General features: G+C 41.1%; 1 protein-coding gene and 1 long non-coding RNA gene across 6 annotated transcripts in view; one reads left to right on the forward strand and one right to left on the reverse strand.

The window, feature by feature from the left end:
• Positions 1–26,956, forward strand: part of GLI1 (GLI family zinc finger 1) — a 166,457-nt gene extending 139,501 nt beyond the window's left edge. For 4 of the 5 annotated variants that reach the window (XM_056562537.1, XM_056562540.1, XM_056562538.1 and 1 more), the window contains 11 exons: positions 7,704–7,845; positions 9,881–9,979; positions 10,642–10,837; positions 13,152–13,305; positions 14,029–14,136; positions 16,911–17,051; positions 17,164–17,313; positions 18,560–18,724; positions 19,402–19,662; positions 20,526–20,808; positions 22,250–26,956. In XM_056562537.1, the coding sequence (XP_056418512.1) occupies positions 7,740–7,845; positions 9,881–9,979; positions 10,642–10,837; positions 13,152–13,305; positions 14,029–14,136; positions 16,911–17,051; positions 17,164–17,313; positions 18,560–18,724; positions 19,402–19,662; positions 20,526–20,808; positions 22,250–24,678 (4,092 nt within the window). In that variant the 5' untranslated portion in view covers positions 7,704–7,739 and the 3' untranslated portion in view covers positions 24,679–26,956. The remainder of the gene's footprint in view (positions 1–7,703; positions 7,846–9,880; positions 9,980–10,641; positions 10,838–13,151; positions 13,306–14,028; positions 14,137–16,910; positions 17,052–17,163; positions 17,314–18,559; positions 18,725–19,401; positions 19,663–20,525; positions 20,809–22,249) is intronic. The other variant, XM_056562541.1, reaches the window with a different exon arrangement.
• LOC130358774 (uncharacterized) lies at positions 13,313–17,454 on the reverse strand. The gene is made up of 3 exons (XR_008889647.1): positions 17,323–17,454; positions 14,269–14,358; positions 13,313–14,122 (listed from the first exon to the last, which is right to left on the reverse strand). It is a non-coding gene; the product is annotated as an uncharacterized LOC130358774 (long non-coding RNA).
• Positions 26,957–27,928: the final 972 nt, after the last annotated feature.

Below are 27,928 nucleotides of genomic sequence, written 5' to 3' on the forward strand. Positions count from 1 at the left end.
GCCAACCACATGTATGTCAGCTTCTGAGCTACTGGGGATGTGTTGAAAGAAATAAAAGCTGAAATTAGCCGGTGTGTTCTGGTATCGGCTGGTATCGGTTTAATACTTAGAGAAGTGGATTTGTAAGAAGATTGTTTTTTTTTTATTTTTAACTTTAAACTAAATTTTTTTTACTTTAAACCTTACCTTTAGATACAGCAGTGCAACAATTCTTTTAGCATTTTTTTCAGTATGACTGACAGTGTAAAGGTAGACCTACCTCTATTACTAAAGTACCCTAAGCTTCCTAAGGCTGATCACTGGTTATCTAATAGAAATGTTTCCATGGCTATATGGATGTGGCTGTGTAAACTTGCACTACAGATTCATTCCTCATCATATGTGAACAGACTTTATAGTGGTGAAATAATATAGAGAAAAAGTCCAGCAACTCACCGCAAACGGTACTTAGTAAATAGCAGCCGCCATGGATGCCCGGGATCTAGCCGGAAGCTCAGAGGCTACAAACCGGTGAGTTTCATGCAATCAGCACTTCTTCCGGCCCCAATGGGCTGGATTTGAATAATTCTGGTTGCTGGTCACGTTAGCGCTTATGCCTACTGAGCACTCATGTGACCAGCAACCATGAATATTCAAATCCAGCCGGCGGGCCAGCCTCCAGCACGCAATTCAGCACAGATAGAAGCCGATCTTCAGAGGGACCAAGCGCTGGACTGCAGGTATGTATATTAGTCAGAGACCCTGCATCGGTCTCCTGTTCACCTGCACTGTAACTCGGTGTATTGGGTTTAGTGCGGGTGAACGGGATGACCATTTTCCTCTAACTCCTTAACGATGAAGGACGTATATTTACGTCCTCCGCCGGCTCCCGCGATATGCCGCGGGGTCACGCGGTGACCCCGTGTCATATCGGGTCGGTCCCGGCGGCCATCAACGGCCGGGACCCGCGGCTAATACAGGACATCACCGATCGCGGTGATGCCCTGTATTAACCCTTCAGACGTGGCGATCAAAGCTGACCCCGGCGTCTGAAGCGAAAGTGAAAGTATCCCGACTACTCAGTTGGGCTGTTCGGGACTGCCGCGGTGAAATCGCGGCGTCCTGAACAACTTACAGGACACCGGGAGGGACCTTACCTGCCTCCTCTGTGTCTGATTGGCGAATGACTGCTCTGTGCCTGAGATCCAGGCAGGAGCAGTCAAGCGCCGATAACACTGATCACAGGCATGTTAATACACGCCAGTGATCTGTGTAAAAGATCAGTGTGTGCAGTGCTATAGGTCCCTATGGGAGCTATTATATTGCAAAAAAAAAGTTTAAAAAAAGTGTTAATAAAGATCATTTAATCCCTTCCCTAATACAAGTTTGAATCACCTCCCTTTTCCCAATAAAAAAATAAAAGTGTAAATAAAAATAAACATATGTGGCATCGCCGCGTGCGTAAATGTCCGAACTATAAAAATATATAGTTAATTAAACCGCACGGTCAATGGTGTATACGTAAAAAAAATTCCAAAGTCCAAAAAAGCATATTTTTGCTCACTTTTTATACCATTAAAAAATGAATAAAAAGTGATCAAAAAGATCAAAACAAAAATGGTACCGATGAAAACTTCAGATCACGGCGCAAAAAATGAGTCCTCATAACGCCCTGTACGCGGAAAAAAAAAAGTTATAGGGGTCAGAAGAGGACATTTTTAAACGTATAAATTTTCCTGCATGTAGTTATGATTTTTTCCAGAAGTACGACAAAATTAAACCTATATAAGTAGGGTATCACTTTAACCGTATGGACCTATAGAATAATAATAAGGTGTCATTTGTACTGAAATATGCACTGCGTAGAAACTGAAGCCCCCAAAAGTTACAAAATGGCATTTTTTCTTCGATTACCGCACAATGATTTTTTTTATCCATTTCGCAGCGGATTTTTGGGTAAAATGACTGATGTCACTGCAAAGTAGAATTGGTGACGCAAACAATAAGCCATAATATGGATTTTTAGGTGGGAAATTTAAAGGGTTATGATTTTTAAAAGGTAAGGAGGAAAAAAAGAAAATGCAAAAACTGAAAAATCCTGCGTCCTTAAGGGGTTAAGACTTGGTTCACATGACATTCATTCTTTCCATGGCATGGATACATCTGCTGAATGTCAAAATGACACGCCAATGTCTCTGCCGTAAAATAGCAGGAAATCGTGCTGATTCTAGGGAGAACACGTATCGACTTGAACATAGTCACTCACTGACTACATTCTGACCATCGAAGTCAATGTACGTGCACAGATATGTCAGCCAGCCATTTTGCGGAGGTATCCATGTCACAGGATGGTGACGTGAACAAGCCGTCCTGTCATAAGTAAGTAGACAATGAGGGACAGGAGTTTTTTACTGTGTAATTTGGGAGCTGCTGGAAGGTATGGTTACATCAGGTGGGCAGACAAGTCAGAATATGTAGGAGCAGTCCAGCTGGGAAGACTAGTGGAAAAAGAATCACATCATCTAGGACTCTCCAATTCCAGCTTGTCAGGAAGTGAGAGATCCCTTCAGGGAGCCGCTGAATGCAGCTTGTCTATTGTTATGCTGGCTGACTGGATGGCTGGCTTCTCTCAGTCGTTCTCTATACCACCCAAGTTGAAGGAGGGGCGTAGTAGTAGCAGCGTCAGCTGACCTGTTCCTCATTATAAAGCATCTCAGCTGTTGAACAGCTCAAGCCTGCAACATAGCTGTCTCTCTTTGACCTCCTTTGACCTAGCCAGATAGTTCCTGTAAATACTGTAATTGTCTGCACAGGGATACGTGGGCATCCTGCAGAGAGATCTGCTGCCCAGGCTGCAATAAATGGAGTTTGCCGCCTCTCACCAGGCCATTCGGCCTAAGCCCAATGCCGTAACCAAGCCCAAATTGCCTTCCATGCTTTCAACAACTTACAGCACCCTATAAAAATGCAGGGAAAGTACATTCCGCAGTTTTCAGGCAGCCTGTTTCATTTCAGCGTATTATTTGGCTGACGTACATTAAGCCAGCCGTGGTAATCTCATGTTACTATCTGACACTGGTGTGTGCCATATGTATACGGGCTGCTCGCGATAAGCCTGACGAACATCAGCTGTTTCAATACAGTATAAAAAGCCACAACTATTAAGCATGACTTATGCTGGCAAAAGGTACGGAGAATTCCTATATTTTCTCATTATTGAGGAATTCATCCTTATGCATCAGACATTGCTATAAGCTCAATGATTTTCGCTGTGTCAAATTGCTCGGACTTATGTATAAGTCTATAAAAGAATCAGCCAAGTATCTATAAAAGAATCCGCCAATTGTTGTTCAGTGCTATCATGGTGGTAGTAACTGCTACCGATCAAGAACGCTGTTAAAACGTAACAAACAGATGTTATATCTGATGCAATAGTTACCAACAGATTAGATCCATTTACACCAGTGGTCTCAAACTGTGGCCCTCCAGATTTAGCAAAATGTCAACTCCCAGCATGCCCAGACAGCCGTTGGCTGTCTGGGCATGCAGGGAGTTGATGTTTTGCAACATCTGGAGGGCCACAGTCAGGGCCTGTTCTGCCTATAGGCAAAATAGGCAGCCGCCTAGAGTGCCCTCTTGATGGGGGGCACTACTCTGCAAGCTGCAAGAAAGATAGTAGCCAGATAGCATCCAAAGCACCCACCCAGCCAGCACCACTGTGTCACCCCAATAGTAAGATAATAACATGAGGAGGGGGGTTATTACAGTGTATCACCTCAGTAGTAAGAAGATTACTTGAGGAGGAGGTTTGTTACAGTGTGTCACGCCAATAGTAAGGAGATTACATGAGAAGGAGGTTTGTTACAGTGTGTCACCCCAGTAGTAAGGAGATTACATGAGGAGGAGGTTTGTTACAGTGCGTCACGCCAATAGTAAGAAGATTACATGAGGAGGTTTGTTACACTGTGTCACCCCAATAGTAAGGAGATTACAAAAGGAGGTTTGTTACAGTGTGTCACCCCAATAATAAGATTACATGAGGAGGTTTGTTACAGTGTGTCACCCCAATAGTAAGGAGATTACAAAAGGAGGTTTGTTACAGTGTGTCACCCCAATAAGAAGATTACATGAGGAGGTTTGTTACAGTGTGTCACCCCAATAGCAAGGAGATTACATAAGGAGGTTTGTTACAGTGTGTCACCCCAGTCGTAAGGAGATTACATACAGTAAGGAGGAGATTTGTTATAGTGTGTCACCCTAGTAGAGTGAATACATGAGGAGGAGGTTTGTTACAGTGTGTCACCCCAGTAGTAAGGTGATTACAAGAGGAGGAGGTTTGTTACAGTGTGTCACCCTAGTAGGGTAATTACATGAGGGGGAGGTTTGTTACACTGTGTCACCCCAGTAGTAAGGTGATTACATACAGTAAGGAGGAGGTTTGTTACAGTATGTCACCCTAGTAGGGTGATTACATGAGGGGGAGGTTTGTTACACTGTGTCACCCCAGTAGTAAGGTGGGGCATGACAAAGGGTGGAGCCAATGGGCAGGGTCAAGGGGCGGAAAAATTAGCTTTCGCCTAGGGTTGCAAAAATCCTTACACCAGTCCTGGCCATAGTTTGAGACTACTCATTTAGACTCTATGGTTATTGCTCTAACTGCACTTTGAACACTGTGATGTCTAAAAAATGTCAATTTTCTGCAAACCGTGCACATACAAGTGTCATAAATGGTTAAAAATAGAACACAGACTCAAGTAAAAGATTGACAAAGCATGTGGGTGGCAAGAACAGACCTGGTATCTCTCCGTTTGAAGTGGTGCAACAATAACCCGTGCATCATATTGCCGTCTATTAAACCTCATAGAACGCTGCCTGTGTAACTGATGATCCATGGTTTCTATTCCTTTGCTTTAATCCCTTTCACCTTATATCCAATCATAACGAATAAAATAATTTCAATTTACATTAACATCTCCAGCTACTGTCTAGTTTTACTTAGACCACCTACATTTCATAGACTGAATATTCCAAGCATCATCAGGACGGGTTCAATAATTCCATCATGTTACAGATGTTAAATGAGTTAAGTACATTTTCTGCTGCTTTACTTGTGCAGACTTTGCCAACTAAGCACATGCATGGTTTTAACACCACCTACTGGTCTATTTGCACATTACACTGGGCAGTCAGTGAATCCTTTGGCCAAAGTGAACTGAGGAAAAGGGAAATTTACTATGTGGCGTGATGATAATTTATAAATCTGTCTGTGAGCATAAAGAAGCGTAAAGTGAGAAAAAGCAATTGCCTTATTGGAACGTACCTGCATGTATGTCTTCCGCTGTCTGGAGCAGATAATGGGAGAATGCCGCATTCTTCTTTGTTGCTTGTATAAAACTTGTGGCTTTTTGTGTAGAGCACCCCTGGTGGGGTGTACTTCACAGTGAATGCACCACTATACGGATTATAAATGCCACAATGGTGCCAGATATATCTTTATGTGTTCAGATAATGTATAAATATAGTACATGAACGTATAATGTGGTTATTTAATAGCAAAAAGTTTTGATGCTCCCAATATTTAGTTTTACAGTGTGGATAACATTGAAGAGACTGCCTACTTTCGATGATGTTTTTTGTACTAGAAGCCTCTGTTGGTAAACCTCCAAAGGGACCAAACCAGGACTGGGTATGTGAGCCCCTGACAAGAGGTTTGCTGCTGATAACACAGTCCGCACCAGCGTATGCTCAGCAGGGGCGTAGCTATAGAGGTAGCAGTCGCATCGGGGCCCTGGTGCCTAAGGGGGCCCCAAAGCACATCTGCCCATAGGAAAGCAGTACAATAATTGGAATATGGGGTCCTGTTGCAGATTTTGCATCAGAGCCCCAAAGCTACAAGCTACGCCTTTGATGCTCAGTAATACTCAGAAGCAGTTTCAACATGTACATGGCACACAAGGATAACAGTGGGCCAATACTCCGCATAGTCGTCAGTGGATTGGTTGACAGATTGGGCACAGTGACTGTTGAAAAGCACTTTTTTTATTTGTACTTACTATGGTACAAAAACACTTTATATAAGTCATATAACTTGTCTTCTACAGCTTTTTTATAACAGTATAACTTGTCTTCTACAGCTTTTTTATAACAGTATAACTTGTCTTCTACAGCTTTTTTATAACAGTATAACTTGTCTTCTACAGCTTTTTTATAACAGTATAACTTGTCTTCTACAGCTTTTTTATAACAGTATAACTTGTCTTCTACAGCTTTTTTTATAACAGTATAACTTGTCTTCTACAGCTTTTTTATAACAGTATAACTTGTCTTCTACAGCTTTTTTTTATCAGTAAAATATGTCAGGGAAGCAATTCTCTGACAGGCTTCCTATCAGATCTTTTATTTGCTCTCCTGAAGGGACTTTTAAGTTGATCTGTTTATAAATCTGTTTAGATCAACTGCTTCTTTGTCGAACTGTACTAATAACTGAAGCTGTAGAAGCCAACCTAGTATATTTTTATAAATAAAGACTTATGGAGAAAGTGTGTTTTGTACAAGCATGTTGGTGGTAAACCCGCTTGCTTTGGTTGGCCCAAACACCCCCCCCCCCCACACACACTTATGGTGAGGTCCTACATACAGTCTTTCACTGGGCTTCTCAACCTAGCAACCCTGTGTCTATAACCCGACAAACATGGCGTACATGAATGAAAATTCCCTACTAGCATATCGCCAACCACATGTCATACCAACAACCTGAAATTATAAAGTGCACAACATATTACAATGAATGATACATCAAACGAATAGTATATGCAAAACACACAACTTCGCAGGAACAGTTTTAGGATAAGACTAACTCTGCCATCATTATCATCTGTAAGGAAAATACAACCCAACACGTCATAAGTTTCTTATGGCTTAGCAGATTGCATCCCTCTTATCCCAGTCACGCCCCACAAACTCATCACAGGAATTCTTCCTGCTAGGACTCTCAGCAATCAACTATATATGCTGTGGGACTTGGCAGCAAGTATTCAATCCCCTGCAGCACCTCTAGAGGGAAAATGAGGCATTACACAGTACTTCCTGAAAGTAATTGTTGGTGCAATTGGCAGACAGTATCATATTTGATATGTTATTATACGTCATCGATGTTAGAAAATAAGCATAGTATTATGTGACTCGGTCTGCACTAAGCAGGACAGTATAAAATCTCTTTCTCTCTCTCTCTCTCTCTCTCTCTCTTTCTCTCTCTCTGTCCTTATACTGACATTCCTAGAGAGTAAAACAGCGGAGCCCAGACAGAAAGTGTATGGGGCTTTCAGTACATATTCTGATCATGTTACTCTCAGGCTGCAGAGATTGTCTGGGAGTTTTAAACATCTAGCCACCGGATAAACATCATTGTAAAGTATGATTTAACTGTCCAGAAGGCAGGTGCTATAAATAGTTAGCGCAGGGGCAGGAAGAGAGGACGGGATCATCAGGGAAGAAAAAAATAAGGGGGAGAAAAGACGTCAGTGCGGGCAGCAGAGAGATAGTATGACAGCGCTGTTGCAGTGAGAAGTGCAGGGAGAACGAGCCTTTTACTACTGGGGCTTCAGGAGTTTAGGAAAGCTGAGTGCCACCTGGGAAAGACTGGGTACTCAGCTAATTTATAATAATCTTCTGATGATTTATAAAACTGAAATTTTGTGTAATATGTTTTGCTTCTTGTTTTGTAGGAATAAATGTGCCACTGACTAAAGATTGCTAACATAATGGCATCCCGCCAGTGCCCGCCTGCGATGTTCAATTCCATGAACCCTCCTATGAACAATTATGTTGAACACTGCTACCTGAGGTCACCCAATGTCATGGCTGAAGGTCAGTATATGCTAATGGTCAAATAGATAGATGCAGATTATGGAGTGAAGGTCGCACAGAGGTTACAGTTTTCCCACTTCTTAGCACAAGTGTGACGGCAGCCAGCCATGAGATGATTCAGTAAATAGACATTGGGTTGAGAGCTTTCCATTGTCTGATAATGACTGTTCTCCTGGATTAGCACCAAACACTCGTTCATATACTTATGCTGTTCTTACAGAACTATTTAGAATTGTCATATGAACTCTGATCTGTCATGTCATTTATTCACTTGTGTATTAAATTGGCTCTATATATTATCTTTACTTTTATCATCAGGAGTGTACGTATGTAAATGATATGGGGGCTCAGAATTTTTTTTTTATTCTGAAGCTTTGACCAGCGACACATTGCAGACTCCACTTCCCCTCATTCTCATACATCATAACTAGGATCTTTTCTGCCTGAACACCATCACCTCTGATCAGCAGAATCTGCTTTACTGTACAGCCTGCCCTGTCTGTCCTAGAGCTGGAAGGTAGCACTGAAATGAGTATTACTAGTATTCTCTCCCAGGGGAGCCCTATCTTCTGCTCAGCAGAGTCTACTGTACTAAGCATAGCCTAAGCATAGTTATTACAATAGGCAGTAGTCAGTTATAATATACCCTACAAAAATGTGCAGAAAGAAGTTTTCCAAAAAATCTCCAGGAAAAAAAACCTACGTGAAAACTTAAATGCCCGCAAATGTACAAACACAATGGTCCCGATTTATGTAAGAGAAAAAACTGGAGACATTTTGATTACAGCGACCAATCACAGCTCAGCTTTCACTTTACCACAGCTTGTTAAGGGAGAAAAGCTGAGCTGTAATTGGTTGCTACGGAAAAATCTTTGCTCTTTTTTCTTATGCCGTTTCATAAATCTGGGTCGATGTTCTTTAGATAATATTTCACTTATTAAGTCCACCAAAGACACAAAATCACAATTTTATTAGGATAATTTATGCAATAAAAATGTAACATTAGGACACAAGGAGGGAGGGCATACAATAGACACTGTATAGATTTGGAACACTCAGAAAGTATATGGTAACTATATAGTGTACATGTGCTACTACGATATTATTGTAAACTCTGTAGTAATTTACCACATAGTAAATTGCTGTTTACTATGTAAGAACTGTGCAAAGAAAACAATCTTTCTCACAAATCTCACAAATGACTCATATAACCTTCCCTTATTGTTAGTACCATATATGAAGTGCATGTGCAGAAATACAGTCTGTTGTATGCCCCTCCTCCTTGTTTCCTAATTTTATATTTTTATTGCATGAATTATTCAAATAAAATTGTGATTTTATGCCTTTGGTGAACCATACTATTCCTGAACAAACACCTAAAAGCACAATGGAGGGAACTTATCATTGGTTTTACCCTGTTTTTGTGGTGTTAATTTGTCACACGATTTGTCATAGTTGATGTTTAGTGACTTTTTCTGGTTAACTTTTTGCAGTGGTCATGAATTTATGTGTAAATGTGTAGCACAATTTGTCACAAATCCCTTAATTTGTCACACATCTACATCAACTCAGGCCTGTCTTATAAAACGGTGTGGACAGCATTTCGGAAAATGTCACACAGGGAGCCTAAGGCTGGGCCCCCACAGCCGAAAATGTGTGCACATTTGAATAATTCGGCGGGTGCTAGGACTGCTCAGAAATGCGTAGTCTCATAGACGGCAATGCATTTCCAAGCGGAATACACAGAAAGAATAGACAAGTCTATTTTTTTGCAGACGCCAGAATAGCCGTGTGCACAGTGCAGCAGAATGCAATTGAAATCAATGGGACTCGCTGTTTGAACATGGCCAACGCTTTCCTTTTCAACCATTGTATACAGTTGGGGCACTTTGAGTGTAACCACTCCTAGCTTGTTTTCCTAAATATTTTTTTCTGCAAAATTATACTATGTATGTACTATACTAAACTGTGCTATCACTTTGGAGTTGTGTCCTTTATATTTGTGTCACGCATCTTTGTATAATTTGGCTTCCAGGCATGAATGATATGCCCTACTGCCACCAGAATAACCTCATGACCAGCCAACATGGGTTTAGTCTTGTTCAGACCAATGAGCAAATGCCTTCTGCAGATGGTGAGTAATTTCTTGGAAATTTTTAGTTTTCATAAAGATATACATATGTCTTATTTTTATAGAAGTTAATCAAAGGTGTAACTCCAAGCTCCTGGGCCCCAATGCAGAATGTATTTGTACTATTTTCACCTAATGAACTATTTTCAAGGCCTTTTTTGTGCCTTCATATGTATAGACACAAAACCAGGGGTCAAGTCCTGGGAAAAAAGTGAGGGATGTCACCCAAGATTTCCACTCAAGGGCTGGTCCTGTTAATGGGAACGGTGTTCCTGCTATGGAAGAAGTGCAGGAATTCAGTTCCCACGTGTTCCTGCAGGACTTGAGCCCTACACAAAACCCATAAAGACCTAATACTTCTCTCAGTTGAGTGTTGTCCCTTGTCTAGGCAACCTCTTTAAGCTAAATAGTAACCAGTAGCACAAATCCCCTGGCTTGACAACATACTTTATTGTATCCCCATTTAGTAACAGCAAACTGATCTTAAAAAATGGTGCAGAATGGGTACAAAACACATGTTAGAAATGTGAAAAACGATTAAATACACAATTTATATTCAACAAAACTAAAACGCCATATTGATTATATATTACCCTAATATCGACAGCTCATTTAAAAAATATTGCAATTATGAACCTAATTTTGTATTTTTCGTTCCCATTCAGGGTCTCGTTTCTCTACCCCTAGAAATTCAGTGAAGCTAAGCAAGAAAAGAGCGATGTCTATATCTCCATTATCAGATGCCAGTATTGATCTTCAGACCATGATCCGTACATCCCCTAACTCCTTGGTGGCATTCATCAATTCCAGATGTTCCTCCGCCAATGGGTCCTATGGTCACTTGTCAATAGGAACAATCAGGTATATAAATACAAACCTGCAGTTTAAAATAACCTTTTAAGCATTGTCATAGAATTACAATGAACACAACTAGCACTGTGTCTTATCAGGGATAATTCGTACTGTACGTTATTTAATGCACTTAGCAAGCATGGGTATTACAGCTACGGTAGATGGGTGCTTGCATGGGGGCTTAAAGAGTCCACCAGGTCTTTGGATATAGTTAGTTATTTAAGAAGCAAAGACATAACATGAAACCCTATACTGCAAAATGTGTAACATGTATAGTGTATAATACTTGTATGTGGCCACTTGGACCACTTCAACCTCACCTCTGCACCTTCTTTTGTAATCTAATTATTAGAAATATGAAAATATTATAAATGGGTTGGGTACTTTATGTTAACATATCATAATTCATATTCTACATAGTTTTTTTTATTTATTTTTTTGTCTATGTTGACTTTGTTTCTGCATATTACCATAATCCTAGATTAAAGGGGTTGTCCAGGATTTTAATTCTTTAAAAATATATGTATATATATATATTTTTACTAAATCTGTACTCACCTGCCTGATCCCCAGCTGCTTCCCACTTCTCACACTTCTTGGTCCAGATCTGGACACAAACAAATGTCCGCTAAACCAATCACTGGCTGCGGCAGGTCAGAACTGCTGCCATTGATTGGTCAAATGGGCATTTTCTGTATATCAAGAGGAGACCAAAAATGAGTGGGGACCAAATGCTGTTAGAAGCAGCCGTGTGGGAATGGGCAGGTAACTACAGCTTTGTTTAATTGTTTTTATTCCAGCCTGGTCACTTGAAATAAACTAATCACCGGAAACTGTACCTGTCGATAGCAAAACCTTTTGATATAATGTAGATAATACAATTATATGTATATTTGTAATAAACATATACATTTTTTTATATTTATGGGTGAATTAATGCTGTCCCTGCAGCTATTGCCGGTGTGTCTTTATAAGGAGACCAAATACAGAAAGTGAGGGCGGGACAAGCAGGGCTCAGTGCAGGCTCCTGGCTTGCCCACAGTGTACAGAGCCCTGCTTGTCCTCAGTGTACAGAGCCCTGCTTGTCCTCACTGCACAGAGCCCTCCTTGTCCTCAGTGTACAGAGCCCTGCTTGTCCTCAGTACACAGAGCCCTGTTTGTCCTCAGTGCACAGAGCCCTGCTTGTCCTCAGTGTAGAGAGCTCTGCTTGTTCTCAATACACAGAACCTTGCTTGTCCTCACTGCACAGAGCCCTGCTTGTCCTCAGTGTACAGAGCCCTGCTTCTCCTCAGTGCACAGAGCCCTGCTTGTCCTCAGTGTACAGAGCCCTGCTTGTCCTCACTGTACAGAACCCTGCTTTTCCTCAGTGTACAGAGCCCTGCTTGTCCTCACTACACAGAGCCCTGCTTGTACTCAGTGAACAGAGCCCTGCTTATCCTCAGTGTACAGAGCCCTGCTTGTCCTCACTGTACAGAACCCTGCTTGTCCTTAGTGTACAGAGCCTTGCTTGTCCTCACTGTACAGAACCATGCTTGTCCTCAGTGTACAGAGCCCCGCTTGTCCTCACTGCACAGAACCCTTCTTGTCCTCACTACACAGAGCCCTGCTTGTCCTCAGTGTACAGAGCCCTGCTTGTCCTCAGTGCACAGAGCCCTGTTTGTCGTCAGTGTACAGAGCCCTGCTTGTACTCAGTGCACTGAGCCCTGTTTGTCGTCAGTGTACAGAGCCCTGCTTGTCCTCACTGCACAGAGCCCTCCTTGTCCTCAGTGTAGAGAGCCTTGCTTGTCCTCACAGTACAGAACCCTGCTTGTCCTCAGTCTACAGAGCGCCACTTGTCCTCACTACACAGAGCCCTGCTTGTCATCAGTGTATAGAGCACTGCTTGTCCTCACTGTACAGAACCCTGCTTGTCCTGTGTGTACAAAGCCCTGCTTGTCCTCAGTGTACAGAGTCCTGCATGTCCTCAGTGTATAGAGTCCTGCTTGTCCTGAGTGTATAGAGTCCTGCTTGTCCTCAGTGTACAGAGCCCTGCTTGTCCTCAGTGTACAGAGCCCTGCTTGTCCTCAGTGTACAGAACCCTGCTTGTCCTCAGTGTACAGAGCCCTGCTTGTACTCAGTACACAGAGCCCTGCTTGTCTTCAGTGCACATTTTTTAACCAATATATATTACAAACATACATATTATTATTATCTACATTATATAAAAAGTTTTTGTTAACAACAGATACACTTTAACATATCTGCATTTTGCTTAGAATTTGTTGTCCATGTAAATTATTAGATAACTAGTCATTATAATATATTGTATTGTCTTTACTTACAGTCCTTCACTTGGTTACCCAAATTGCCTAAATCACCAGAGACCACAAGGGGCATCTTATGGATCAAATCCTTTAATGTCTTACAATTCACATGAGCACTTGTCAAGTAGAGGAGTGGGTGTTCTGCAGTCTCGCTCCTCTATCAAGCACTGTCAGGTAGGAATCTAATGCAGGACTTTTTAACAAAATTCAAGAAATATTTTTGATTAAAAAATAAACATCAATTTTGTGTCTGCAGCTCCTGTGCAGATCTATGGTTACCTATGGTTACAAAGTACAAATAAATTTAGTATTTATTCATGACGGCAGGATTAGAATATACACATTCCTATTTGTACTTTACAAACCGAAGATTGCAATCCTTCTTCATGGAAACTTCTAATGCAAAACAGTAGGATATTTCCAATTAAGAGTTGCCTAATTGTTTTAAAAAATTTATTTTATTGTGTTCTGTTTTTTAATTTGAGATATATAAAATAAATAAAATTGATAATAAAAATAGACATTGAAAAGTAGACATTTTTCATTATAATATAGAAAAGAGGTTTCTTATGCTGAGCTAGAAAAAAAAATAGTATGCCCACTTGCCATGATCCCCCATCGCTGCAGTTCCATCAGTGCCTGGTCCCTGCTGCTCATAGCTTCCTGCTTTCCTTGTGACACAAGGAAGTGCTATTTTAGCCAATTACTGTCTGCTGCAGTAACTGGTCTGACTGGTGACATCAGAGCAACCAAGGCATCAGATCATGGAAGGTATTTTTATTATCTCATCCTGGTCACTTTTAAAAATATAAATATATAACCAGACAATGTTTATAATGGTGCTGATCACACATTGAATGCTCAACCTGTTTAATAACATTTTCTTCCTTGTTTTAGCTGAAGTCAGAGCCACTATCTAGCGCAGGATTAGAAGCTATGAATACCAAACGTCTGGAAGATGGGTCAGAGGGTGACATCTCGAGTCCAGCTTCTGTTGGAACACAGGTAGATCAATATTATTTTACAGTATTTTCTTCAATACACTGCTATTAACTCCTTACTCCTTTATCACATATCAAAGGCAATGTCAGATCTCATACTTTACTGGACAAAACAATAAAAACCTGAATTCGGTACCTTCTTACAATGTTTTGGTTCCTCAATGGATCCTTTCACCAGTTTGATGGCTATGTTGGAAAGTTTTATTACCTGTCATTGTAATCCTGTCTGTGAAGATAATGAGATTACAATCTGAGAATGTATCCCTATAGAACAGGAAGCCTCAGTCTAAGTCAAATAGAAAACAGCAAGATTTCAGATTTATTTTTTAATATAGATGACTAGCTGAGTACCCGGCTTTGCCCGCTTTTTCCTTCCTAATCCTTGTTGGGGAGGAAAATAAACAAAGGAGGAAGCTTTTGACTTCATATCCCATCCTCATATATTGTTGTCATATTCCAACCCCATATCCCTTCCTCACATCCCGACCTCCTATCCCGACATCCTATCCTGTCCTCCTATCCCGTCGTCATATCCTGTCCTCATATCCCGTCCCCCTATCTCTACCTCCTATCCCGACCTCCTGTCCTGACCTCCTATCCTGACCTCCTATCCTGTCCTCCGATCCCGTCCTCCAATCTCGACCTCCGATCCCATCCTCCTATCCCGTCCTCCTATCTTGACCTCCTATCTCGACCTCCTATCTCGACCTCCTATCCCGACCTCCTATCCTGACCTCCTTGTCCGTCTTCCTATCCCATCCTCCTATCTCGATCTCCGATCCCGTCCTTCATTCCCATCCTCATATCCCGTCCTCATATCCTGTCCTCCTATCTCGACCTCCTATCCCGACCTCCTATCCCGTCCTCCTATCCCATCCTCCTATCTTGACCTCCTATCCCATCCTTCATTCCCATCCTCATATCTCGTCCTCATATCCTGTCCTCCTATCTCGACCTCCTATCTCGACCTCCTATCCCGACCTCCTATGCCGACCTCATATCCCGATCTCCTATCCCGAAGAAAAGGATTGTCCAGCGCTAGGCTTGCGGATAAAAGCTTGTTCTATATTGGAAAATTCACAGAGATCACTCGACTGAGGACAATGTCTGACGCGTTTCACACATAAGTGCTTAATCGTAGACAGTCTACGATTAAGAACTTATGTGTAAAATGCGTCAGACATTGTCCTCTGTCGAGTGATCTCTGTGAATTTTCCAATATAGAACAAGCTTTTATCCACAAGCCTAGGACTGGACAATCCTTTTCTTCTGCATTGCCTTGGGCTGAGGGCGGGACCATCCTGTCCGTGCGCAGGTGTGGTGGAATTGATCGGTGCAGTGAGCGACACTGAAGTTTGCTATTACAAGGATCTCCTATCCCGGCCTCATATTCCGTCCTCATATCCTGTCCTCATATCCCATCCTCCTATCTCAACCTCCTATCTCGACCTGTAATATATGTACCAGGTATTGAAATATCTGCAGCCATACGGAAGTTATGTTTGAACATACATTTCCCATTCATTTGCATGGGACTTTAAACAAGAACCCCGACCCTCACAAATGTTCTATGTTGTTGTAATATCCTATGTTTGTTGTTGACATATAAGTAACATGTGTGCCAAGTTTCATGTTAATATCTTTAGCCCTTTGGACGTGATGCTGGAACATACACACACACACATACACACATACACAAATTGAGTTTTATATGTATAGATAAACTAGGAAGTAGAAAGTGATGCTCCCCCCTCTGGAAGAATATTAGGAACATCATATTACAGAGGTCTATGAAAAAAGCTGTTTTACTTAACTGTTATTTCAGGCCCTCTTTAAATGGACACTGTCAGATATAAAAACTTTTTATGTGTTGTACATCTTGGCAAAACAATCGTTTTTCTAATATACTTAAAAAAATGTTCACATTTTATTAAGAAAACTGCCCTTGAAAATACCACCATTAGGGGTCCCATACCTCCTGGGACACTGATGAGTCCCTCAGCAGCATGAGAATGTCCAAGGGTCATGGACACAAGATAGATGATTGACAAGGCTGCCGGAGGAACACAGCCTGCAGCAACACTGCTGTAACACAGAGTTTTACCAAACATATGCCTCCAGCTGTTGCAAAACTACAAACAATCTCCAATAATCATTGTGTGTACAGCATAAATCCAGAGAAGAAAGGGTTACAGAACTGGGTTGCCATGCTCCTCCAAGAGCAGTGAGTCAGCAGAGTGAGGTAGGGGGAGGAGTCATCACAGTGCAGGCAAGAGAGGGACACTCCCCCTCCCTTTGTCAAGCTGGAAAAGACAGTGAGCAATGTTAATATGCTATTATTCTGTGAAATGTCGGTGATAAAGACATTAAAATAAATGTACATGATCAGGATGAGGTACTAAGTAACATATAACAGTTTTATTTTTTCCTGGGATCTGGGTATTCCTGGGTACGCTTATAACAATTGGACATTTTCTAACCTATTGCATATTCCCATTTAAAGAGTAGGCCAAAAACCTTGCTGCTGGGACACCGAGCAATGAGATATAATAATCTATAGGGGACCCCTGCAGCAGGTATTCAATATGCTTCCCCAGGGAAAATGAAGCATTACACAGTTCTCACTGAAATCAATGATCTGTCAGTGTATGTATGGACGTGCTGGACCATCCAGAATAAAACTCTCTATAGCCACTTTGATATACTAAAATAAATGTCTAGAACTGTCATGTAAAGTGTTTCACAATGTTTTTCACACTTTTTTTTTTTTTTTAATAGGACCCTTTACTTGGTTTGTTGGATGGACGGGATGACTTGGAGAAAGAAGATGGGAAACATGAGCCAGAAACAGTTTATGAGACAAACTGTCATTGGGAAAGCTGCACGAAAGAGTTTGATACCCAGGAACATCTTGTTCATGTAAGACAACCACAGTTACTTCTCTTGTAAAATCTTGACATTGCAGTTTTATTACTATATTAAAGATAAATCAATGTCAATAAACTAATGTGGTTCAACTGATTTCTAACAGCATATTAACAATGAACATATACATGGGGAGAAGAAAGAGTTTGTATGTCACTGGCAGGACTGTTCTCGGGAGCTCCGACCATTCAAGGCCCAATATATGCTGGTTGTCCACATGAGGAGACACACTGGGGAGAAACCTCACAAGTGCACAGTAAGTTACCTGGATATATGCAAGTGTCCTATTGTGGCGCCCAATTATGAGGGTACTGTGTGGAGGGTGTTTGGATATGATCGTGATGCCAGGGCAACGAGGACACATGGTCTGAGGATAGGTCAGCTTTTCCTGGGCCAGGTGCGGGATAATAAATACACTGTTGCCAGGTTACAGATAACTGTCTTTACTGAGGCAGAAGGAGATGTAACAGTCCTCACAGCGCAGAGTAGAGTAGAGGAGAAGCAGAGTAACCATTAGGAGCCCTGTAGACTTGCTGTGACTTGTAGTATTTTACACCCACTTGACTTTACGTGTTGCAGGCTTGGGACTTTAGACTTAATACTGAGGCCTCCCACGCTGACTAGGGTTGATAGTGTCCTTTTAACACTACACCACCAGGGTATGAACTAGCACTGTGTGACCTGTCGACTCACCGGCCCACCGACTCTTTAGCTCACAATTAAGAATTTCCGACAAAGAAGGGTGTGGTCGCTTGCTTGAAGATTTTCTTTAGGCTTCCCTTGAATCACCTCACACTCCTGCTGTCTCTTTTCCACACTGAAGCTTCAGAGAGCTCTGCACTAGTCTCTCCAAATTCCTAAACTGAATAACTCCTCCCCCCTACACTATATATGGCCTAGCTAGGGGGCCTCCCATTGGACAATCAGAGTCACATGGGTACAGTGCAACACAATATAAATTAACAGGCAAAGACTACGATGAATATGAAAGCATCACCTGAGCAGCGGGGCCTTGTGCAGGCACCTGAAGTAATGTTTACCTGACAGGATGCACTCTGGTACTGGGACATCAGACTATGCCCTTGTCTAAGGTCAGAGAACATGTGTATTTAGTTAGGTGGACAACAAGTAGTTTTTGTGGTGGAATTCGACTTGAAGTTATTTACAGGGATATTCCCATCTGGAAATATATGGCATATCCACAGGATATGCTATTATGGTCTTGTGCACCTAGTGAGTCCCGCACCTCTCTTGTGATTGAGGGACCCCAGCTTTCTTCGGCTTGGTTGTGGCTGCTGGAGGGAAGACAAAAACAGCTAAGATGAACCTGTGGGTATGGCATAAATGTCCAGATAGGATAAGCCCTTTAGGGAAATTTCATCCCATAAATCTGGAATACTGGCCTCCATGTCCACACAGCTGAGATAGGAAAATAAGATTGGGAGAAAGTGACTGATGTAAATTATAAGAACTAAACAGATATGTATTTTGTTTTCTTTAAGTTTGAGGGTTGCAACAAAGCTTACTCACGCCTTGAGAACCTGAAAACTCATCTGCGGTCCCACACTGGTGAGAAGCCTTATGTATGTGAACATGAAGGTTGTAACAAAGCCTTTTCTAATGCATCTGACCGAGCCAAGCATCAGAATCGTACTCACTCTAATGAGGTATGATGGACTGTGTATGATTGTTAAACATACAAAAAAGGATATACTCTAAATAATTTAAAGAGAATCTATTGATAAAAAAAAAAACATTTTAAATAGCTGCATGATTTTATTCAGAGTGCTGACAAGCTGATTTTGGAGCTCTCACTGTTGTTATTGAGCCCCCTCCATTGTGCACAGCTATTTTCCATTCTCTCCATCTTAGGGGGCAAAGCCAGAGCTGTTTGCAGAGCTGTGCTGTTTGCTAGAAGTACACACAAAGTTACTTCCTCTCTCACTTCTCTAGCCAACCACCAAACAGCACATCAGGTGACATACTGTTCTTCTACTATGCCATGACATAGTCCTGGCAAAAGTACTGGCTTTGCAAGGTCTAAGAGCAGAGAGGAAATAAACAGCAGCAGCAAAGCAAGGAAAGGGTTACACTAGGCACTGCCACTGCTAAGATGAGAAGGTAGCCTTGATCTACCTTGATGGTGGGTGTAGATTCTCTGGACACTCACAGATCAACCATGATTGATGAGTGGCCATGATTTTAGAGATATTTTTCTAATGTAAGGAGTCATTTTTGGTAAATGTAGTGTTTTAAAAATATGTTAGAAATTCTATTGGAAAGTTGTTTGAAACAACAGTAACCAGTGACAAGTATAGCTTAACAATTGTCACATTATATTTAGAAACCCTATGTATGCAAGATCCCTGGATGTACCAAGAGATACACAGATCCCAGTTCTCTCAGAAAGCATGTGAAGACAGTTCATGGTCCGGAGGCTCACATTACAAAGAAACACAGAGGGGATGGTCAGCCTCGGAGTCATGGACCCCATGAAGGTGGCATGACTCAAGGAATTAAGTGTGATATCCAGCAAGACTTGGAATCAAGCTCCTCTCAGCCCCGAAAAGAGGAGGGAAGACTGACTGTGCCAGACATGTCCTTGGTAAGAACTCTTTTGTAGTTATTGCAATATCAATTGAACACATATCAGAGTCATGTGATTAACTTTAAAACAACTGGGAAGGTGATACAATGTTGCTGGTAACCACGTTTTTTTGTGTACAATTAAGTGACCTGAGCATTAATATTAATCAAAATAAAATGAGAATATTCTTAGTCATGTCATTCTTCACGTGCCAAAATACATCTCCCCATGTTTTGTTTATACTATAATTGTTTACCTGATCTCAACAAAACATTTTTAGAATAATAAATCCACATAAAAGAAAGTCAAAGAAATTCCAGCACTGCTGTTGTTTTATCCTAAGTATTTCATTAACACTATTCAATGTATGCTGATGGTAACTGAATGCCAAATTGTGGATCACTGTGGGTGGTGCTGCACGCTAGTAGAACATCTGAAATCAATACACAAGAAGAGAAGAGAAGGATTGCGGAGCAGCTCACCAGATCCTTAGTCCGTAGTATTGGGTATCACATCACGGTCAGGCGGCAGCGAGACAAGGGAGGCTGAGATGGTACGGGGGGAATCAGACGTCAGGGCCACAGCCGTATCACAACGTCAGGTGCTTCGTCGCTTGTGACAAAGCAAATGACGGTGCGATACGGCTGTGGCCCTGACATCTGATTCCTGCCCCCCCGTACCATCTCAGCCTCCTCGTCTTGCTGCCGCCTGACCGCGATTGGACACCCGATACTACGGACTAAGGATTTGGTGAGCTGCTCCGCAATCCTTCTCTTCTCTTCTTGTGTATTGATTTTTAGGATAATGTTTATCATTTTAATATATGCAGAATTAACAGATTATCTAATTGTTGTGTCTATTTCTATTTTCTTTTTGTGCAGAAGTCCCAAGCTAGCCCTGGTGGACAGTCATCTTGCAGCAGTGAGAGGTCTCCATTAGGTAGCACCAACAACAATGACAGTGGAGTAGAAATGAATGCCAACACAGGAGGTAGTTTTGAGGACCTTTCCAACTTGGATGATATTCCCTCAGTGGAGTCTATTGGCACTGCAGGAGCTTCAGCTCTGAGAAAACTAGAGAACCTCAGAATCGATAAGATCAACCAAATGCGAAAAGCACCATCTTCTGGAAAGTGTGTAAAACTTCCTGCTATCCACAACACAGGTAGATACATTAACTATAGTAAACAACAAAATAATAATTGGGGTTTGGACGTCACTAATATTGCAGTGAACACTGGTTGACTTAACTTAAAGTGTCCCTGTTAAGTTTTATGTAAAATGACTATAGTGCAGCATTGTCAATTTATAAATTACTTTCATTTTGAATTTGGCACCTAAATACCTAAACAGAGGCACTATTGTCTCCATTCCCCACTGATCGTAACTGTGAATTAGGAGACAGAGTTTGCTGCTCCTTCTTTTTAGCACCCATCTTTAGCACGAGACCCAGAATGATAGAATCACATTACACTAGGTCTCACACTTCTCGCACAGTTACAAGAGGTGGGGTGCAGAGACAATGGCGCTCCTGTTAAGGTATTTAGGCACCAAATTCAAAATAAAATAATTTAGAGGCAGCAAAACAACCCCAAATCATCATTGAACATCCACAATATTTAACTGTAGGTACTGTGTTCTTTTCTTTGTAGGCCTCATTCCGTTTTTGGTAAACAGTAGAATTATGTACTTTACCAAAAATCTCTATCTTGGTCTCATCTGTCCACAAGACATTTTCCCCAAAGAATTTTGGCTTACTCAAGTTCATTTTGGCAAAATGTAGTCTTGCCTTTTTATGTCTCTGTGTCATCAGTGAGGTCCTCCTGGGTCTCCTGCCATAGTGTTTTATTTCATTTAAATGTGAACGGATAGTTCACGCTGACACTGATGCTCCCTGAGCCTGCAGGACAGCTTGAATATCTTTGGAACTTGTTTGGGGCTGCTTATCCACCATCCAGACTATCCTGCATTGACACCTTTCATCAATTTTTCTCTTTTGTCCACACCCAGGGAGATTAGCTACAGTGCCATGGGTTGCAAACTTCTTGATAATGTTGTGCACTGTGGACAAAGGCAAATCTAGATCTCTGGAGATGGACTTGTAACCTTGAGATTGTTGATATTTTTCCACAATTTTGGTTCTCAAGTCCCCAGACAGTTCTCTTTCTGTTGTCCATGCTTAGTGTGGCACACACAAAAACACAATGCAAAGACTAAGTCAACTGCTCTCCTTTTTATCTGCTTTCAGGTGTGATTTTTCTATTGCCCACACCTGTTACTTGCCCCAGGTGAGTTTAAAGGAGCATCACATGCTTGGAACAATCTTATTCATCCACAATTTTGAAAGGGTGCCAAACATTTTGCCCAGCCCATTTTTGGAGTTTGGTGTGACAATATGTCCAATTTGCTTTTTTTCCTCCCTTTTTTGGTTTAGTTCCAATACACACAAAGGGAATAAACGTGTATTGCAAAACATGTGTTACTGCAATCCTTTTCTGTGAGAAATACTTAATTTTCTTGAAAAATTTCAGGGGTGCCAACATTTACGGCCATGACTGTATATGTACATTTTTCTAGCAATTGATTTTTTTTCTTTTTTTTTTCAGTTTCTCAGGGAGAATTGCCCAGTATGTGCAACCTGCCCCATAATAACATCATGGAGTTGACATCTAGTGAACATTTAAGTCAAATGAATGACAGACGTAACAGTACGACCAGTACAATGAGCTCAGCTTATACAGTGAGCCGAAGATCTTCAGTGGTGTCACCATATCTTTCTAATCAGAGGCCAGGTGAGCTCGGAAACATGGTGGATACATATGACCAAAGTACATCTGATGTTTTAAGACATTCCAATACCAATGGTCTTCCAGGTCTTACTCCAGCTCAGCAATATAGGCTTAAGGCAAAGTATGCTGCAGCTACTGGTGGACCTCCACCTACCCCTCTTCCTAATATGGAGAGAATGAGTTCTAATAATCGCATGACTTTCGCTGTCAGTGACTACCGTGGATCATCTTTATCTTCAGCACATTCTAATTATATCCAAAGAAGACATAGCAACAATGAATACCACAGTTATGGTACAGGAATAATTCATCCTTCTCAGGCACCAGGGGTTGGAATAAGAAGGGCTAGTGATCCTGCAAGACCTAGTGGAGATCCTCAAGTAATACCCAAAGTGCAGCGGTTCAAGAGTATGTCAAATATGAACACATCAATGATGGGACGACAGACTCTTGGACATCAGCAACCATATGGAGGATCTGATGTGAATTTACAAAGACATATCTTCTCACCCCGACCACCCAGCATCAGTGAGAATGTGTTCATGGAGACAGCAAGCACAGATTTAACATCTCAACATAAGGAACAGAGTATGATGGTTGGTAATGAAATGCAGCACTATATGAGCTATCAAGGATCTCAGATGACCACCAATAACCACATGAATTTTAACCACCAACTTCATGGATTAGACATGCAAAATCATAATGCATACTCTAATTCTCAGAGACCATTAGGCAGTATAAACATGAATACAAATAACCATTCCTGTCAGAGCAATGTATTAAGTCACTCAGATTTAAACCAATGTCAAATGACAACTCACAATCAGCCTTTCCAGAATACAAGGCAAGTCACTCGAAACTTGAATTTACCTGTGCAGTGGCATGAAGTAAGCTCAGCAACCATGGACATGTCTGATGGCCAAAGTGCAAACCACCAGGTGGCACCACCAAACATGTCACCAGGGAGTCATTGTCATAACCAATACCCAAGCCCAGCTTCTGAGACAACCAAACAGGTTTCCCTGGGAAACACTAATTCTTGCCAACAACAGGGTATGTATGTAAATAATGAAAGGTATAACCACTTGAGTCAGGTTCAGATCAAACCAGAACAACAATTTCATCAGACGATGCCCTCAATGATGTCATGTCAGAACATGAAGCAGCATTCTATGCAGCAGCAAGCCTACAACCAGCCAAACACTGTGGCTTTACCTCCTGGGAATTCCAACTGTGATTACCAAGGACAGCAAGAAAACATACAAAACCTCTACAATGTTGGCCTTAACCCTAACATGCTAAGCCCTCAAGGACGAAGGTCACAGACACCGATGATGCAGGTCAAAGAAATGATGGTTAGAAATTATGTTCAGTCCCAACAAGCACTAATGTGGGAGCAGCAGCCCAAAACTATGCCAATAGTAAACAGCACCGGGGAGGATGTTGATACTGGACAGAACCAGCACAAGAATGCAACTCACGCACCAGCTTATATGAGCCCCAAATATATTAATTATCAAAACAAGCAACCACAAAACAAATTATTGAGTCCAAACCCACATGATAACCAGTCAAGTCACTCTAAAGCCATGAGGAGTCCAGGAAATCATAGTTTTAGCGTGGATATGATGCCACATCCTCCCTGTGGCCCAAAGCCTTTAAGTCGGCAGCACAGCATGACTAGTCAGTCAACATATATGGGCAGTCCTACTCAACTTAGTCCATCTTACCATTCTGCTGAATCAAGCCCTAGGAGAATGCCAAACCTGCCTCCTACTCACCAACAATCTGACACAAATGACTCCCCTGGCATGATGTATTACTCAGGTCAAGTTGAAATGCATCATGGGAAAACAGGAAGCCAAAAGCTTGGTACAACATTAAATCACCCCCAAAGCAGCTGTGATGGACATCAACATGGACAGTACAATTCTAACCTGGGATACGTGAAGCCAGACACCATGCCATACAGTAGCTCATGCCCAGCATCTAATCCCTTAGACAGTTTGGATTTAGAAAACACTCAGATTGATTTTGCAGCCATTATAGATGACACTGACCACACATCTCTGATGCCACATAACTTGCCTCAAAGTGGTTTACCAGGATCATCTCAGCCTTCCTCCCATCTGAGCACATCACGCAATCCAGCGGCCATGGTTCCAAATATGGCCGTGTCAGACCTGAACTCTATGCTGTCCTCCTTAGCAGGCGAAAATAAGTTCCTTAACACTATTTCCTGAGTGCTTTAGAGCTTTAGTAATACAGACTTGTATGACAACTGCCCTGATCACACATGGTGCAGCGCTTGCTCATAATCTTGTTCTCTTTTTTTTTTTTTTTTTAAATGCTGGGACTTTATAATACAGTGTGCTTAAGAAATGCAACTCTCGTTTTGCCGACACATAAAAATTCACTTGATATATTTTTCATTAAAACTTTCTAGAAATGCTAGTTTTTTTTATCATGGACGTTTAGTGTGACAAATTTGCACATATTCTATGGCTATTTTTGTATTATGACTGTACAATATAGGATAGTCTTTTATAACCAATTTTTTATTCACACAATTCATAACACTGCTGGCAGGTTTAGCAGAAAAAATTCTAGTTTAATAAGATAGCAACACATTTTTGCCTGAGGCTCTCCAGGTCTTACTTTATCAGTGACAACCTGGTAGATTAAATTAATTAGAGGGGTTCAGAATATCACACATTGCCTTAATAAATAGCCTAAAAAATTATAGGTTAGAAATATTTGTGAGCAGAAATATTATTAAATTTATGAGCCAAAGGTATAAAATTGGGGTTTATATAGATTGTAGTAGAGGTCGTTTCACCTGGCTCCTGATACTTAAGGAGGTACAAAAGCCCCACTACCATATAAGCGAGCAGCCTATTGTTAAGGTTAGAGGACGGTTGGGAGGTACTAGTACAGATGGCACATCAGGAGCAACTACTGCTGACTACCAAAAAGATGGAATTTACCAACAAGCATTTGCCTGTTCGCCGGCAGATTCCGGTGCTTAAACATCTTATCCCCTATCCAAAGGATAGGGGATAAGATGCCTGATCGCGGGAGTCCCGCCGCTGGGGACCGCCTAGATCATGCACGCGGCACCCCGTTTGTAATCAGTCCCCGGAGCGTGTTCGCTCCGGGTCTGATTACGGGCGACTACAGGGCATGCGGCGTGTGACGTCACGCCTGCGCCGGCGTGTGACGTCATGCTCCACCCCGCAATGCAAGCCTACGGGAGGGGGCGTGATAGCCACACGCCGCCCGCCCTGTAGTCGCCGGTAATCAGTCCCGGAGCGAACACGCTCCGGGGACTGATTAAAAACGGGGTTCCGCATGCATGATCCCGGGGGTCCCCAGCGTCAGGCATCGTTGGATAGGGGATAAGATGTTTAAGCACCGGAGAACCCCTTTAAATGGGCAATAATTCAGCTTTTAATCACCCCATGTAAGACTATTTGTGAATGTTATATATATAGTAAGGTATGCCATTTCCAATAAGTCAATCACTATAAATAATTTACCACACTGATCACTTCTAAGTGCCTTCAGATAAAAAAACAAAAAAAACTTTCTTCTATGGGAAGACTGGGTAGGGAGACAAGAACCATCCCTATAAAAATAGATGGGGTCCATAGTAAAGTAAACAAACACCATCTAAGTATTCAATTTTAACTCCTTTCTTGTATATCCAAAAACTATGTATTGGAGCCTTTTTAAAGTACCGTATATGCTAAATATACACTTTAGATCTCTAAAATTGCCAAAAAGCAAAGTTATGCCTATGGATCAGCTCTCGAGTGTTTGTTTTTTTACTTCACAGTATACACGTATGTTTTGCAACAGATGAATCAGCTTTTCAATGGGATTGGATATTCATAAGAGAACAACAAATGCATTCACTTTAATCTTAACTTATTAAGGACCTCGGTAGTATCATGGGTTCTGTAAAAAATGGTAGGATGAATTTGATGAATAGTGAGATAACCCAGAAAACTATTAAACTACTATGAATCCAAATCCTGGTCCTGTTTTTGGAAAATTTCCTGGTTGATTGAAAAGTCTGTGCCCGAAGGACAAAAAACTGTACTATACAATGCCAAATATTTGGTATGTGTGCCCATGAAAAAAATGAAGTAAAAAAATTGGATTGAATGTTGATCAATCTTGCTGAATAAAAATACATATAACAACTTAAAACCAAAGAACATGTTTCCTACAAAAGCAAACACACAAAAAAGACTTGTCTTATGTTACTGTATGTTTTATTGTACTGTATTTTCAGAAAAAAATATGTAAATCTATAATGTAGACAATTTAAGTGACTATTGAGGACACTCGATATTTCTAATTTCATATTCAAAGGTTTTTTTTTCAAAGAATGTCTTATGTAAAAAATAAAGCAAAAATATATTTTTAACAGTTTGAGAAAAGGTTGTAAATTCCTTGTCTGTTTTGTACAGTGTGTATTTTTGTACTTGTAAATTCATTTTACTAGCCTTTTTCATAAGACAATAAAATGTCATCTTTTTGTCACTCATGTTTTTTTATTTTTTATTTGTGGTTGTAGATTTTATTTAGGGGAAAGCACAGTCTACTACCAGTGTAAAAAACTATTAGTTATTTATGTATTTTTCAAATGTGACTCTATTTTCTTTATTAGCTGTTATGTAGTTAGTGAATGTTATAATGGAGTATACACTGGGGATCAAAAGTTTGGGCACCCCAGGTAAAAATTTGTATTAATGTGCATAAAGAAGCCAAGGAAAAATTGAAAAATCTCCAAAAGGCATCAAATTACAGATTGGACATTCTTATAATATGCCAATAAAAGTTTGATTTTATTTCCATCATTTACACTTTCAAAATAACAGAAACCAAAAAAAATGGTGTCTGCAAAAGTTTGGGCACCCTGCAGAATTTATAGCATGCACTGCCCCCTTTGCAAAGCTGAGACCTGCCAGTGTTATGGATTGTTCTCAATCATCATCTGGGAAGACCAGGTGATGTCAATCTCAAAGGTTTTAAATGCCCAGACTCATCTGACCTTGCCCCAACAATCAGCACCATGGGTTCTTCTAAGCAGTTGTCTAGAAATCTGAAACTGAAAATGGTTGATGCTCACAAAGCTAGAGAAGGCTATAAGAAGATAGCAAAATGTTTTCAGATGTCAATATCCTCTGTTCAGAATTTAATTAAGAAATGGCAGTCATCAGGAACAGTGGAAGTTGAAGCAAGATCTGGAAGACCAAGAAAAATATCAGACAGAACAGCACGCAGGATTGTGAGAAAAACAATTCAAAACCCACGTTTGACTGCACAATCCCACCAGACAGATCTGGCAGACACTGGAGTTGTGGTACACTATTCCACTATAAAGAGATACTTGTACAAATATGGTGTTCATGGAAGAGTCATCAGAAGAAAACCTCTTCTACGTCTTCACCACAAAAATCAGCATTTGAACTTTGCAAATGA

This window comes from Hyla sarda, chromosome 2 (assembly GCF_029499605.1).
Source record: "Hyla sarda isolate aHylSar1 chromosome 2, aHylSar1.hap1, whole genome shotgun sequence".
Taxonomy (NCBI): domain Eukaryota; kingdom Metazoa; phylum Chordata; class Amphibia; order Anura; family Hylidae; genus Hyla; species Hyla sarda.